Below are 13,454 nucleotides of genomic sequence, written 5' to 3'. Positions count from 1 at the left end.
ATCAAATAAAATAATCGCATGAAGAGGAACAACTTTATGCACAGCACAGCTGCTACCACAAATAAGATAATTCTACTCATAATGGTATTTTCCCTCGTTATGGCATGTCCTCAGCCAGAAAATACATTTTGATGGCAGTTGGAGAGAAGACAATGATACGGTAGGACACTTCTCTCAAATTGGCAACAATATGTTTGAAATATTTGACTGTAGCCTATAGTGGCATTGTCGATATTAAGATAAAAAGATGTTTCAGCACTGTCCCGTACATTTGTAAATGTGGACTATTTAGGAAGCAGCCACGGGCAGTGATAGGCTTCATAATAATCTTCTCATGATTAGCCTGGGCTACTATCAAATGAATAAGCTAAATTGTGTATTTTATTTATTCAGAGGAAATTGCAAGTATCTGAGCAATATAAAGAAATCCTGAAAAGAATGACTCGAAAACCTGAGTCACGCCAATTCTTTGGTCTTATGGGGAAAAGAGGCTCTGTTAGAGGCTAACTACATTCTAGTAATAATTCAATATTTTAAATATATTCTATTTCTATAAAAGCTCATCTGTATTTTTGCTTTTTCCCGTCCACTCTTTACAGCAAAATCCCAGGTAACAAGACCAGGTAAGTGTTGCATGCATTACACTGTTGGCACTGACCATTTCAACTCAATTTTACTGAGGCTACTATTATGAAGATATTCATGGGATAAGGCACAGAGATCCTATTAAATATGTTATTCTATGATAGAAGGTAAGAAAACCACTAAGATGTAACTGTTCTCATGTCATATATAATTCCTACGAGAGACTCTGCTGTGTAATGTCAAAATGGGATCACTGTGGGAGATGTACTTTTCTCAGTCTGAAATTGCCCTACTATCACCTCTTTCCCAGGGCAGAAATTTGAGTCTTTTGTTGGGCTGATGGGTAAAAGGAGCTCAGAGGAACAAGGTAAAATATCAGCATTTAGTGTATCCATGACTCATTCTGAGTGAGTTTTTTCTTTCTCTTTGGACATACTGTTATCTCCATAGCAGCTACATACAACTTGCATCAACATAATTAAGTGTGAACCAGGATGCAAAGAGCAAATTAACAGTACTTGCAAAAATTGCTTTAGAAAATGAAGGAATATGCATATTACTGTGTGAAATGTCAAATCTATTCAGGCAAATAACCTGCTAATGCCCTGAAAACATTCATATTGTGCATTTAATGTGGCAGAATACTTACATCAAAAGTAAAACCACTAAACTGAGAAACGCTGAAAAGGAAACCCACGTTGCCCCCTGGTGGAGATATGGTGTAGACAAAGCAGATTAATACTGAACTAGAGCAAAAATAAGTAACACATTTAAACTGTTTAAATATCAGTAGGCCTACATAATAGGTATTCTGAATGTAGTAATGCAGTATCAACATGCATCTCTTAGCAGCATTCATTGCATTGCAAGTCTATCACATGTTTATTAAGTGACTTTGTACAATACAAATAAAAAATACAGATGGAGTACATAGGCAAAGCAAAATATGGTATTGACTTTCTTGTCCCACTTAATCTGATGACATGTGGAGTTGCAAAAAAAATAAATGAAAGGAATATTTCTGTTCTTTGTACGACTACTGAATGTATTTTAAACAGTCAATCCTCCTCAGAAACTGGTCAAAGCTTCAGATGAATTCTTACATACAAAAAAAAAAAGGACTTTAGCTGGCTCGGTGTATATATAAAAAATAAACTAACTGAAATATAACATTTATGAAGTTAATGGTGGTCCAAGGCTAGTGAAATTAGCTAAAAACAGAAGAAAGCGTTACATTTTGGAAAAAGCTCCAGCCATAAAAAAAAAAGAAAAAAAAAAAGCCCAAGGTGCATTTTAGCCTTTTAGATTTCCCATTCCTCCTATTGAGAGACCGAGACGGTCGTCTCCTGTTAGGCTACATTGCATGGGGAGCTGTTCAGTATGAGGTTTATCTGTTACACTTTACTAAACAAAACGGTTTTTGGAAATGCCATTTCCTTTTCCACATCATGGAAGAGCTTTTGTGCATGTAAACAAATAAAACCACTGAAACATGATTGTTGCTCTGCATAAAACTGTAGTAATCAGTTGTTAAATAGACATTGCAACCTTGGGCAGTATTCAGTTATATATAGGTTTGGCCTGTCTAAGACGGTAAGTTTGGTTAAGGTAAACACATTCCTTGGAGAAATCCACAGGCAGCTCTCTTCCGGTCATTGTGACAGTACATGCAGACCCAGCTGGGCTGTACAAGAGCTTTGGTGCCACACATAGATGTCCAAGCTGGCAACAAGTACAACTTGGTGTTTCTGCAGACTGTCTAAAATATCTTCCCCTTCTTTTTGTTCTTTTCCAGAGTCCTGTAGAGGAGATCATGTTGCAGTGAATATAGTATATAAGGTAATATAATGATGCAAATATTTACAAAAAGTGGTTGAGATTATACAACAGTGACATCTGGTGGGACAAGCTAGTATTACGTTCTGCACACACCCTTGTTTGTGTGTCCAGTTGAGCTTCTTTCTCTAGCCAACAGACAACAATAAATAGAGCTACTTTTGTAACAACCAAAGTCACCACTACAGTTCAGGTCTGTGAGACACTGTTACCTGGAGGCATCCAGTCTCTGTTGCTCCAGGCGCTGATTGGCCTCCCAGTTGGCCCGGTCATCCTCAAACTGGCGTCTCTTCTCCTCCAGCTCTTTGTGCTGGGCCTCCAGATTCTTCTTCATCTGCTCATGACGCCTTGACAGCTGCAGAAGAAGAAGAGACATTTTGAAAACAATTGAAAAGACATGCTCACAACTGTGACTCACTGAATAACTGACAATTGTTGCGAAGAGGACTATCCTGGTTAAATAAGTGTGCATTTGGAAATTATACACATCCTCTCATACCCCCCACTCACTGTCTCACTAAGACTTTCAGTGCATCAACACCCACCAAAAAGTGAGTGTTTATGCATCAGGAAGTAAGTCAAACCATACGGTAGAGGTCAGTAGTGTAGTAAGGCAATGTGACTGATGTTACCTCAGCCTCGGAATCTTTCAGCTTCTGGATCTTCTCCTTGACCTTCATCTCAAACACCTGTTCCATTTCCATCTCCATCTTCTTCATCTTGGCCACGTGCTCCCGCCGCTCCTCCTCCATCTGAGCCAGGGGGCTCCTGCAGGGTCACACACGTATGCACACAAACAGTCAGACCAGTCCCACAGTGCACCGTCACCATCCATCACCAACACAGTGGAACAATCTGCACAGTAATGCCACCCCCATTTCCTTGCAGGGAATTGGCACATACAAGGATCTATGCATGAAAGGAATGGTAGGACTCAATGTGGTGACTGAAGTGTGGAAAAGCAGAGGGAAGAAGAAACCCAATTTGCTCAAAGACCAGCACCAAGCAATCACAGAGCTGAGTTAGCTAAGCTGTTAGCATAGGCTAGTGAGTAACTGTAGTGAAAAAGTGGTGCTTTGGGATGTTAGCTTAGCTAAATGTTAGTAAACTCAACTGAAAGTGAGAAGAAGCCACCAGTCTAACTACACTAATTACACTTGAAGTATTTGCAATGTAATATGCGTGTTTATCAATTCCCAGTTGACTTCTCAATGTTGGCATCTACAGGGTTCCTTGAGACATTGTCTGACACGAGGGGGGAGAAAGGAGAGAAGAAAACACCCTGAACTGGGAGAAAGAGAATCCAGACAGAAGAACACAGACAAGGGAGGAAAATGGTATATATAAAAATAAATAAAAAATGATCTAAGGAAACATAAATTGACCACTTACATGCCTTCACCTGTGTCATGTCTAAAAAAACAGAAACACACACACTTAGCATGCTGCGATGAAATCATGCACTACGACAACGGAAAAACTCAAACGGATTGACCGCACTAACTAAAACATACACTAAGAACGAAACATCTACTTTCTCGCGGTAAACAAGGAAAAGTTCACAAAGAAACAAAACCACTTTTCAAGAGGCATGAAACGGTGTGTGTAGTAGTAGTGTGCAGTAATAGCCTTACATTAGTAGCATGTGTTTGGTGCGGAGCTGTGCATTAGGAACCGCAGCGTGTGAGGGTGTCTCTCAGTAAAGAGCTACGATGCGAAGCATGGTTGGTGTACATAACAGGGTTTTAGGTGTGAGAGAGCAGCAGTGTGGAATTTAAAGGGATAGTTATGGATTTTGGCAACCACACCCTTTTCTACTTCCCAAGAGTCAGATGAACTTGTGGATACCATTTTTATATCTGTGTCCAGTATGAAGGAAGTTCGAGATAGCGTTGCGAGCCAATGCTAACTAGCGTTAGCACAATGACTGGAAGTCCATAGGTATCTGCAGATAGCGCAATGACTGGAAGTATAAGGGTAAGACCAGTTAGCAATTGCACTAACGCTAGTTAGCATTGTACTAGATAGCAACTTCCTTTAAACTGCACGGAGAGAGACATAAAAATGGCATCCCCAAGTTCATCAGACCCTGGGGAAGTAGATAAAGGGCCTCATTGCCAAAATCCATAAGTGTCCCTTTAAGCAGTAATACCTGCATTTGGAATGATGGACCTATATTGGGAAGAAATTACCCCCAAGAACACTACAACAATAATCATCCATTTATACACAGCCTAAATATCACGTCAATGTGATAAAACATTTCAAATGTCCAGTAGATTATCTGTCAGGTAAAATATGCCTTTAAGCAAAAAAAGTTAGGCTGTGCATGTTAAATAGAGAACCACTGGTTGCTGTTGGACTCACTTGGTCGACTGTTGACCCTTGACCCTGTTGTTGTCCTGTCCGTTGTAGGTGACGGCTGCCAGCTTCCTGCTGCGGTAGTTCTCATAGTGGACGTTATTGGTCACGTCCTTCAGGTCCTGCATGTGGGTTCTGTATGCAACAAAACAAGTCTTAGAAACCATCATATTGAGGCTATGGTCAATGTGGTTGACAACGTTACAATTTGATTTATTTTTTTAAATGCATTGTCATTTCCTATACATTTGTGTAACTTCATGTTTTGAGTCTGTACCTGATAAGCATGTCTCGTAGGATGGTGAAATCACAGTGGTCTCCGTTCTCAACTGCAAGGAAAGACAATCAACATATTCAAACCCCTCTCCAAAAGGAGCCTCTTAATAGATTTTCCCTTTTCCCCCTAACTTCATCTCCCATCATGCCTGGTACCTTCTGCCACTCCCCATGGGTACTGTCGTCCTCTGGTCCTCTTCCCGTTCACCTCGATGATGGTGTTACTGCCCACCACGGCCAGGGGCAGACGGTCCTGCAAGCAAAATAACACAACGGCGTGTGAGACGTGTGTGTGTGTGTGTATATATATATATGAAACAGCCCCTCCAGAATTTTGTGATAGGCTAGTTGTGGGCCAAAATATTTGGTTTTGCTGCAGCAATTCAGATATTTTACATGGCAATTTGCAACGATTTTGACCAATTTGGAAAAAAGTTTGACATGCTGCTTGATTGAACCATTTTATGCAGTAAAAGTAAGTTATTGGTTAAAATGTCCAGCACTCTTTTTTGTGTGCAGTGATTGGAGAGCTATATGTGGTAATAATGCAATGATTTTACTGTTTTATGTGGTAATATTGCAGTGATTGGTAATTTGCACACCCTCGCATAATAAGCAGGGAATTGTTGATTTTGCAAAAACAATTGCGATCGCAATATCCAGGCGGGACTGATGCAGCTAAGTGCCTAACAGTTCAAATGGCTAAGTTCGTTGGTGCACGCATGGTGCTTACAACTCCTCGAGGTACATTTGTATTATACCTTGATCTTCTTCACCAGTTTGTTCTCTTCCTCATCATCCGTCTCTGGGAACTCGTAGATCTTGATTTTATGTTCCAGGATTTCCCGCATGATCTGAGGGAAGGTTCAGTATGATTTATTAACATACAAAAGATGTGTGAGACAGTTCTTTTTATCATGTGGTATCAACTCCATTCAGACTGTACTGCCCAGGGGAAATTTAGAGGGCATCGTCAGAGCAGTATGTGGAATGGGAAACCTCCCATTCTGCCCAAACAGTCTATTTCTATCAGCAACAATCAAGTCTTCGTCTGTGTAAACCCTTGACGGACCCGCCCCGCCCCCCCAGACAGAGCCCCGCCCCCCCAGACAGAGCCCCGCCCCCCCAGACAGAGCCCGCCCCACCAGACAGAGCCCCCCCCCAGCACCCCCCCCCAGACAGAGCCCAGCCCCCCCAGACAGAGCCCAGCCCCCCAGACAGAGCCCAGCCCCCCAGACAGAGCCCAGCCCCCCCAGACAGAGCCCAGCCCCCCAGACAGAGCCCAGCCCCCCAGACAGAGCCCAGCCCCCCCCAGACAGAGCCCAGCCCCCCCAGACAGAGCCCAGCCCCCCAGACAGAGCCCAGCCCCCCCAGACAGAGCCCACTGACCTGCAGAGCCCACTGACCTGCTTGGCACTCCTCTGGGGTGAGAGTGTCTGCTTTAGCGATCAGTGGGATGACGTTCACCTTCTCATGCAACCGTTTCATAAACTCAATATCCAGAGGCTTCAGTCTGGAGGGAAACGTGACAAAATGTACATTAATACCATAAATGCTGGGGTAGGGGTACTGATGGACAGATTCCTGACAGGTCCAATATTTTCATAGCAAACCACGAAGCTCACATATCTTTCCTTACATCTATTAACTAATAAAACTATGTTTGCAATGGAGCTCTAGTAGTGTAAACAAACAAGTAATTTATCAACGATGACAACACAAATAACTACTGTCTGTGTCCAGAACACTTTCCCCAGCTGTTTCCCGTGAGCATTGTCACTGTGCAAGGCACTCGAGTGCGAGTCAGCTTATATCAGCTGGTGCTGCGAGGAGTGTGTGTGAGGGGTCAGTGTGTGAGAGGCCAGCATAAGCTGCTCATCCTAAGAGCCTGTCTCAACATTGACTGGGGGATTGTAACAACAATGTCCCGTAGAACAGAGAATGAACAGTGAACGCATGCACACATCCCATTTACCCCAGAGCCACGATTCACACAGCCTTCTCTGACAGATGGCCAATGCCCTTTAGCACTAACAGTCATATGAAACAACTATGTAGGTATATTGCAAAACAACCCTAAAGAGTGAGAAAAAAAAGCCTATAAGAGGCAGTAGCCAAAAATTATTGGAATTTCTAATATGGAGTATTCTACTTTACACTTGTGAAATCTTAATAAATCTCAAGACACCCTCCCCCTTCATTCACACTATCTGACCTCTCTCCCTCCCACCCAGACTCACCCGTGTCCCGAAGGGGCGATGAAGTAGAGGCAGCACTGCACTCTGCTGTCGGGCATCAGTCGTCTGTTCACCCGCGACTCACAGTTGAGGTAATCCTCAAACTTGCTGTCTATGTGGTCGATGACCGGCTGCCAGCTGGGTGGTACACAAAGCCACAGGGAGGAAACAAACCCACACACATTGAGCCAAAAATGGACGCTTCTTCCTGGAAACCTGCTCGCAAGCTATGAGCTGAAATGGCTGTCAAATGGGCCAAGATCAATGCATTTATTGGAGCCAAAATAGAGTTGTCAAATTTTGCGTACCAGTTGCTATTGTCCACAGCGTCACCGAATCCTGGGGTGTCGACTATTGTGAGCAGGAGCTGGACACCACCTTCCTTTACTAACACTTTGGATTGCTCCACCTGGGAAATACAGAGTTATATTAGCATTCAATAGCTGCCCTGTCTAAATGCATACTGTTAATGTTCATATTTGGTGTATGACAGTGAGATAGTGAACAATACAACTTTCCTAAGAACCGTCATAAGAATATTAAGCACCCACTACACTTCTGGTTGTTTAACTTTTGGACAACAATGCAGTACCCAATGAGTTGAGCCAACACCTGTCTCCACAAGAGAGTGTTCGCAACAACACAGAAAAAATGAGCATACTGCCAATCCCAATGAAGGGAATGAAGAGGACCAAAACAACCTCTCAGGAAGACAACTTGTCGCCAAATGTGTAGCACACATTGAGGCCAGTGGGTGACGCTCATTCTAGCTGCATGTATCAGCATGCAGTCTAACACTGTGCTATTACCGAACTATGCAGAGGAACCAGAAAAACAGACGAGCATCTGTGTGGAGATAACGTTGAGTTTTGGAGGCCAAGTAGAGCAAGTTTCTGGACCAAATGACATCCAGTGCCTTCAGAAAGTATTCACGCCCCTTGCCATTTTCCACATTTTGTTGTGTTACAGCCGGAATTTAAAATTAATTATATTGAGATTTTTTGGCGTCACAAGCCTATACACAATACCTCATAATGTCAAAGTGGGAAAATGTTGTTTGAATTTAATTTTCACATTGAATGAAATAAATAAAAAGCTGAAACGTCTTGAATCGTGCAGTGAATTTCAAACACAGATTCAACCACAAAGACCAGGGATGTGTTCCAATGCCTCGCAAAGGGCACCTATTCATAGATGGGTAAAAAAAAAATTTTTTAAAGCAGCCCTTCAATAGCCCTTTGAGCATGGTGAAGTTATTAATTACACTTTCGATGTTGTATCATGACACCCAGTCACTAAAGTGATACAGGTGTCCTTCCTAACTCCGTTGCCGGAGAGGTGGCTTTAAAACAGTTACAGCATTTAAATGGCTGTGATCGGAGAAAACTGAGGATGGATCAACATTGTAGTTACTCCACAATTACTAACCTAAATGACAGAGGAAGCCTGTTAATAATAAAAAAATATTCAAAAACATGCATCCTGTTTGTAATAAGGTACTAAAGTAATACTGCAAAAAATGTGAAACAAGTAACTTTTGTCCTGAATACAAAGTGTTATGTGTTTTATTGGATTTGCTCCAAACATTACTGAGTACCACCCTCCATATTTTCAAGCATAAAATGGTGGCTGCACCATGTTATGGGTATGCTTGTAATCGTTAAGGACTGAGGAGTTTCAGGATAAAAAAAGAAAGAAATGGAATAAAGCTAAGCACAGACAAAATCCTAGAGGGAAACCTGGTTCAGTCTGCTTTCCACCAGACAGATATTAATTTCTTTCAGCAGGACAGTAACCTAAAACAAGGTCATATCTCCAGTGTAGTTGCTTACCAAGAAGATAGTGAATGTTACTGAATGGCCGAGATCCAATTTTGACTTAAATATATGGGAAGATCTGACAATGGTTGTCTAGTAATGATCGACAATCAATTTGACAGAGCTTTGAAAACATTTAAAATAATAAAAGGCAAATGTTGCACAAACCAGGTGTGGAAATCTTTTAAGAGACTTATAGAGAAAGACTCACAGCTGTAAATCGCTGCCAAATGTGCTTCTACAAAGTATTGACTCAGATGTGTGAATACTTATGTAAATGTATTTCATTTTCGATACATTCGCAAAAATAAAACTAAAACAATCCGTTGTGGGGTATTGTGTGTAGATGGGCGAGAAAATTCAGGCTGTAACACAAAATGTGGAATAAGTCAAGGGGTATGAATACTTTAGTCTGCTCTATATCACAGAATGTGTTTCAAATGCCAAGGTATCAACACTGAGGAAAACTAACATGGTCACCAGTGAAATAAGGATATTCAACCAGAGAATCCAGGCCTGCTAAGCAGAAGTGTTTTAAACTACCTGTACAGTCTTTTTGACTCTGTGTGAAGGCCCAGGGTATTCTGACGAGTACAAGTCTGTTAGGAACAGAGAGTTGATCAACGTGGACTTGCCCAATCCCGATTCACCTAGAAGAAAACAAAAACAGTTGCAATAAAAATGAATCTATTTTTTTTTATTAAAAAATGTAAGCATGGCTCATATAGCCTAATGACAGTGTTGCTACATTAGAATCATTGTCATTTTAAATGTGTGAGTCAATGCAATTCAAATCAACATATTGGCCTAGTGTGCATAGTGAGATATCTATATATCTATATCTATATAGATATAGATATATAGATATACACACGTATGGTTAGCTGTTTATAATGTCTGAATGTTGAACAACATTCAAAGACATTATAAACAGCTAACCTTACAGGTTGAAAGCAAGTATATCCCACTGTGTGATAGCCATTCATGCAACTTTAGAGGCATCCCATGGTACTGTAGAAGATTCTAATAAAGCCCAGCCAATAAATCCCATCAAAGGTCATGTCTTTGATTGAGGGCCATTGACATTTGTCCAAGACGACCATCCATCTAATGATTGTGTAAAGGGCTAGGACAACAGCTCCTGGTCTGAACGTGGCTAGAGAATGCCTCTTATCATGCCGGCTGTGTGGTCCCATTTCTCTAGCGTGGCTAGCCATTGTGTGTCTGGTCTCCATGCTCCTGAGGAATGAAATCATTAGGGCAGTGGAAATTACCACTGGCACTGACCTCGATCGTCAACGGGCTGCTGTTTACAGGCTACAGTATTGAGAGCTACCATTTCTGTGTTGAGTGATTGCACTTGACTATGTGCATTTCAATGCCCATCATCAAACTCCTATGAATATGGATGGCTAGTTTATATCAACACGCCAATGTTTTCCATGTAACAGGACAGGTTGGCGTGCTGCACTCAGCAAGGCATAGTGCCAGTCACCGCCAATAACGCTAGTCCTTTCTCACACTACCTGTGACCTAAGCCAGCAGGGACATGTGGGCTCAAATCTCCTCAGCACTGGGTGGAGGAGCAAGCTCTGCCTACTGCCGAGACAGTGTGTATGTAACCGTGTACGAGACTGATATTGCTGAATTAGCAAACTAGCAACCATTTTCTTTTTTTGCTGTAGATTTTATTAAAATGTACAAAAATGGATACAAAATCCTCAGCAAAAAAAGACAAATAGTTGATAGTTTGACTCTTTGCTAATTCTGCAATATCAGTCTCGTACACCGTTATATACACACTGCCTCGGCAGTAGGCAGAGCTTGCTCCTCTACTCAGTCCTGAGGAGATTTGAGCCCACAAGTCCCTGCTGGCATAGGTCACTAGTAGTGTGAGAAAGGGCTAGCGTTATCGGCGGTGACTGGCACAGCGCACTTTGCCTCGCTGAGCGCAGCACGCCAACCTGTCCTGTTACATGGAAAACACTGGTGTATTTATATAAACTAGCCTGCTTCACATGAGCAAAATATGCATCGTTTGTGCTGCGTTTACATTCACAGAAATAGGACTTTAAAAACTTTTATTATTACTATTGCACCAATCAGGCGGGTGAAATCTTCAAGGCATTTCTGGGCCCCAACAGCCAACTTGGGCACCAACCAACACACTGCCTTAAAGGACATTTTATACAGCAGGGTAAATCATGGTGACTTGTTTAAGAGGAACCATATTGCATGCGAGTGCCTGGCAAGGCAGACATGTTTAGATAGAATGACCAGTGTAGAATGACCAGTGTAGCCTGACTTCTTAGACTGATCAATGATAAACCCATGACTGGCTCAGAAAGAGGCTGCTGTTCAGATGAAATGCGAGATGAACTATTCTTAGCAGTGAGGGAGAACTCCTGCTATGCCGACCACAGGAAATGGTTTGACCCAAAGAAACATTTTCCCTCCAAACAGTGACTGATTAGCAAATGAAGGTCCTGGCCGAGGTCAATGACCGCATCCAAGTACTACAACGGCACTCTTGTATTTCTGATAATACTGCACAGTTTTTAATAAATCCAATCAAAAACAATGCTATTTTAAAAAGGCAGGCAGATGTGAAAACAAGTAAACGAGAGAGGTTATCTTCCCTCCCCCGACAGAGGAGGTTAAAACCACACACATGCACTTTGCTTGCACATAACTATTCCCAAAATGTAAACTTACTATACACAGCTTTTACTGGTCAACTGTATGGTTAAAACTGAAGTGACTGAAAACATGACTCGGTTGAACCATGACCTCAATATATGAATAGCATTTTCTTACCAACAACCATCAGGGTGAATTCAAAGCCTCTCTTCACCGACTTTCTGTACACTTGGTTGGGAAGGCTAGCAAAGCCCACATACCCCTCCAGATTCTTTTGTTGCTGGAAAGTAACATAGGAGCACAACATCAACACCACAGCTTTTGCAATGTTATGTAACAGGCCAAGGTTACTTCAAAATTAGGGGAAAGTAATTCTGATAAGCAGGCAAATAAACATTGGCCTAACTTTCCAATCCATCCATACTTACAGCTGTTTTATGGAAATAATCATGTGATGTGGTCCAAAGTGAGGTAAGAGCCAGAGGAGAGAACACAGATGACAACAATCAATATCAGCAATAATCCTAACAAAGAATTCTGTTTTCAGAATCAATTTCACAAACTGTAAAGCCTGGGGATAAATAATGTGTGTATAGGCTAGCAAGCATAACATCACAGAGTTGGATAGTATGGTACAATGTTATTCACTGTTGTTGGCTTTCCTATGGGGTATAACAGAGTCCAATCTCTGTGATAGCCTTGGACTGTTGTTCAAATGTTTTCAATTGAAAGCCTATGTCTGTGCTAAATTACCATTCAAACTGTAAGTCTTCTTTATGTCCATGCATGGTATAAGTGAGATCACTATCTGTACACCCGTGGAGGCTGGTGGGAGGAGCTATAGGAGGACGGGCTCATTGTAATGGATAGAATGAAACGGCATCAAACCTGGATTCCATGTGTTTGATACTGTTCCATATATTCCATTCCAGCCATCACAATGGGCCCGTCCTCCCACCAGCACCTACTGCTTTACACTGTTACATGGAAAATGTTTCTGGCAACTGATTCAAATCCTTCTTCACGATTATGCTAGCTAGTGTGGTTTCCGTTTCAGTTAGCGGGTCAACTGAAGGAAGTGGTGAGAGGAGTACACATTTTTCTCATGCAGTCATGAGTGCATCTTCATCGCAATTTAATAGGCATTCTTTAATTAAAAAAACCTGGCTCACTTTCACTCGGTCCTACCCCCAAACCAATATGAAAAGGGAGACACTCAAAGATACCCATCTTCAGACTTGACTCGTCCTTAGATCTATCCAAGGTCTGAGAACCTAGCTGTGTTGGCTTGAGCGAGTGTTTATCCTCATCTGTCACCTTCCCTCAGATTATCAGAGCATACTCTGGTTTGCTGTTTTCTACACTATATGGTCACACACACACTTTAATCTACTTTTTCAGTGTAACACTCATGGGCAAATCAAGTGTTTGAAATAGCTGGAAGTAAATAAATTGCTTGACATTATTGTTTTGCTAGCTAACAATAAACAATGGCTTGCTCGGTGAATACTGGGACAGTCATTTAATTTAAGGGTAAGGATTTGGCGTTAGCATTTTCTGAATCGTAGGCTAGCAAGCCAGCTGGCTAACGTTAGGTGGTGAACATGACGTTATCGCCACAATAAATAAAAACAGCTAGCTAGCGTTACCTCGATTGAGTTTACTTAACAAACACCAGATACATAACATAAAACATTAGCTT

At 41.8% G+C, this 13,454-nt stretch overlaps 1 protein-coding gene and 1 long non-coding RNA gene across 2 annotated transcripts in view; one reads left to right on the top strand and one right to left on the bottom strand.

The window, feature by feature from the left end:
• Window positions 1-952, top strand: part of LOC135523111 (uncharacterized) — a 1,078-nt gene extending 126 nt beyond the window's left edge. The window contains exons 1-3 of the long non-coding RNA XR_010452777.1: window positions 1-160; window positions 600-623; window positions 896-952. The exon at window positions 1-160 is cut by the window's left edge and continues 126 nt beyond it. This is a non-coding gene — a long non-coding RNA (uncharacterized LOC135523111). The remainder of the gene's footprint in view (window positions 161-599; window positions 624-895) is intronic.
• Window positions 953-1,448: 496 nt separating this feature from the next.
• Window positions 1,449-12,610, bottom strand: LOC135521607 (septin-7-like). The gene is made up of 14 exons (XM_064947322.1): window positions 12,569-12,610; window positions 11,930-12,032; window positions 9,656-9,762; window positions 7,604-7,704; window positions 7,299-7,433; window positions 6,448-6,571; window positions 5,820-5,912; window positions 5,215-5,311; window positions 5,060-5,111; window positions 4,789-4,917; window positions 3,814-3,834; window positions 3,054-3,189; window positions 2,634-2,776; window positions 1,449-2,384 (listed from the first exon to the last, which is right to left on the bottom strand). The coding sequence occupies exons 1-14, from the start codon at window positions 12,608-12,610 to the stop codon at window positions 2,345-2,347; spliced, it is 1,323 nt and encodes a 440-aa protein (XP_064803394.1). The 3' UTR covers window positions 1,449-2,344.
• Between the last annotated feature and the right edge of the window lie 844 nt (window positions 12,611-13,454).

The sequence above is a fragment of the Oncorhynchus masou genome, chromosome 30 (assembly GCF_036934945.1).
Source record: "Oncorhynchus masou masou isolate Uvic2021 chromosome 30, UVic_Omas_1.1, whole genome shotgun sequence".
Classification (NCBI taxonomy): Eukaryota; Metazoa; Chordata; class Actinopteri; order Salmoniformes; family Salmonidae; genus Oncorhynchus; species Oncorhynchus masou.
This window is presented reverse-complemented; position numbering and strand designations above follow the sequence as displayed.

Coding starts and splice junctions, on each gene's coding strand:
- LOC135521607 (XM_064947322.1), bottom strand. CDS start 12,610: ATGAGCCCGTCCTCCTATAGCTCCTCCCACCAGCCTCCACGG. Junction 7,434..7,603: donor GCTGTGGACAATAGCAACTG/GTACGCAAAATT, acceptor TGTACCACCCAG/CTGGCAGCCGGTCATCGACC. Junction 3,190..3,813: donor CATGACACAGGTGAAGGCAT/GTAAGTGGTCAA, acceptor GTGACCCTGCAG/GAGCCCCCTGGCTCAGATGG.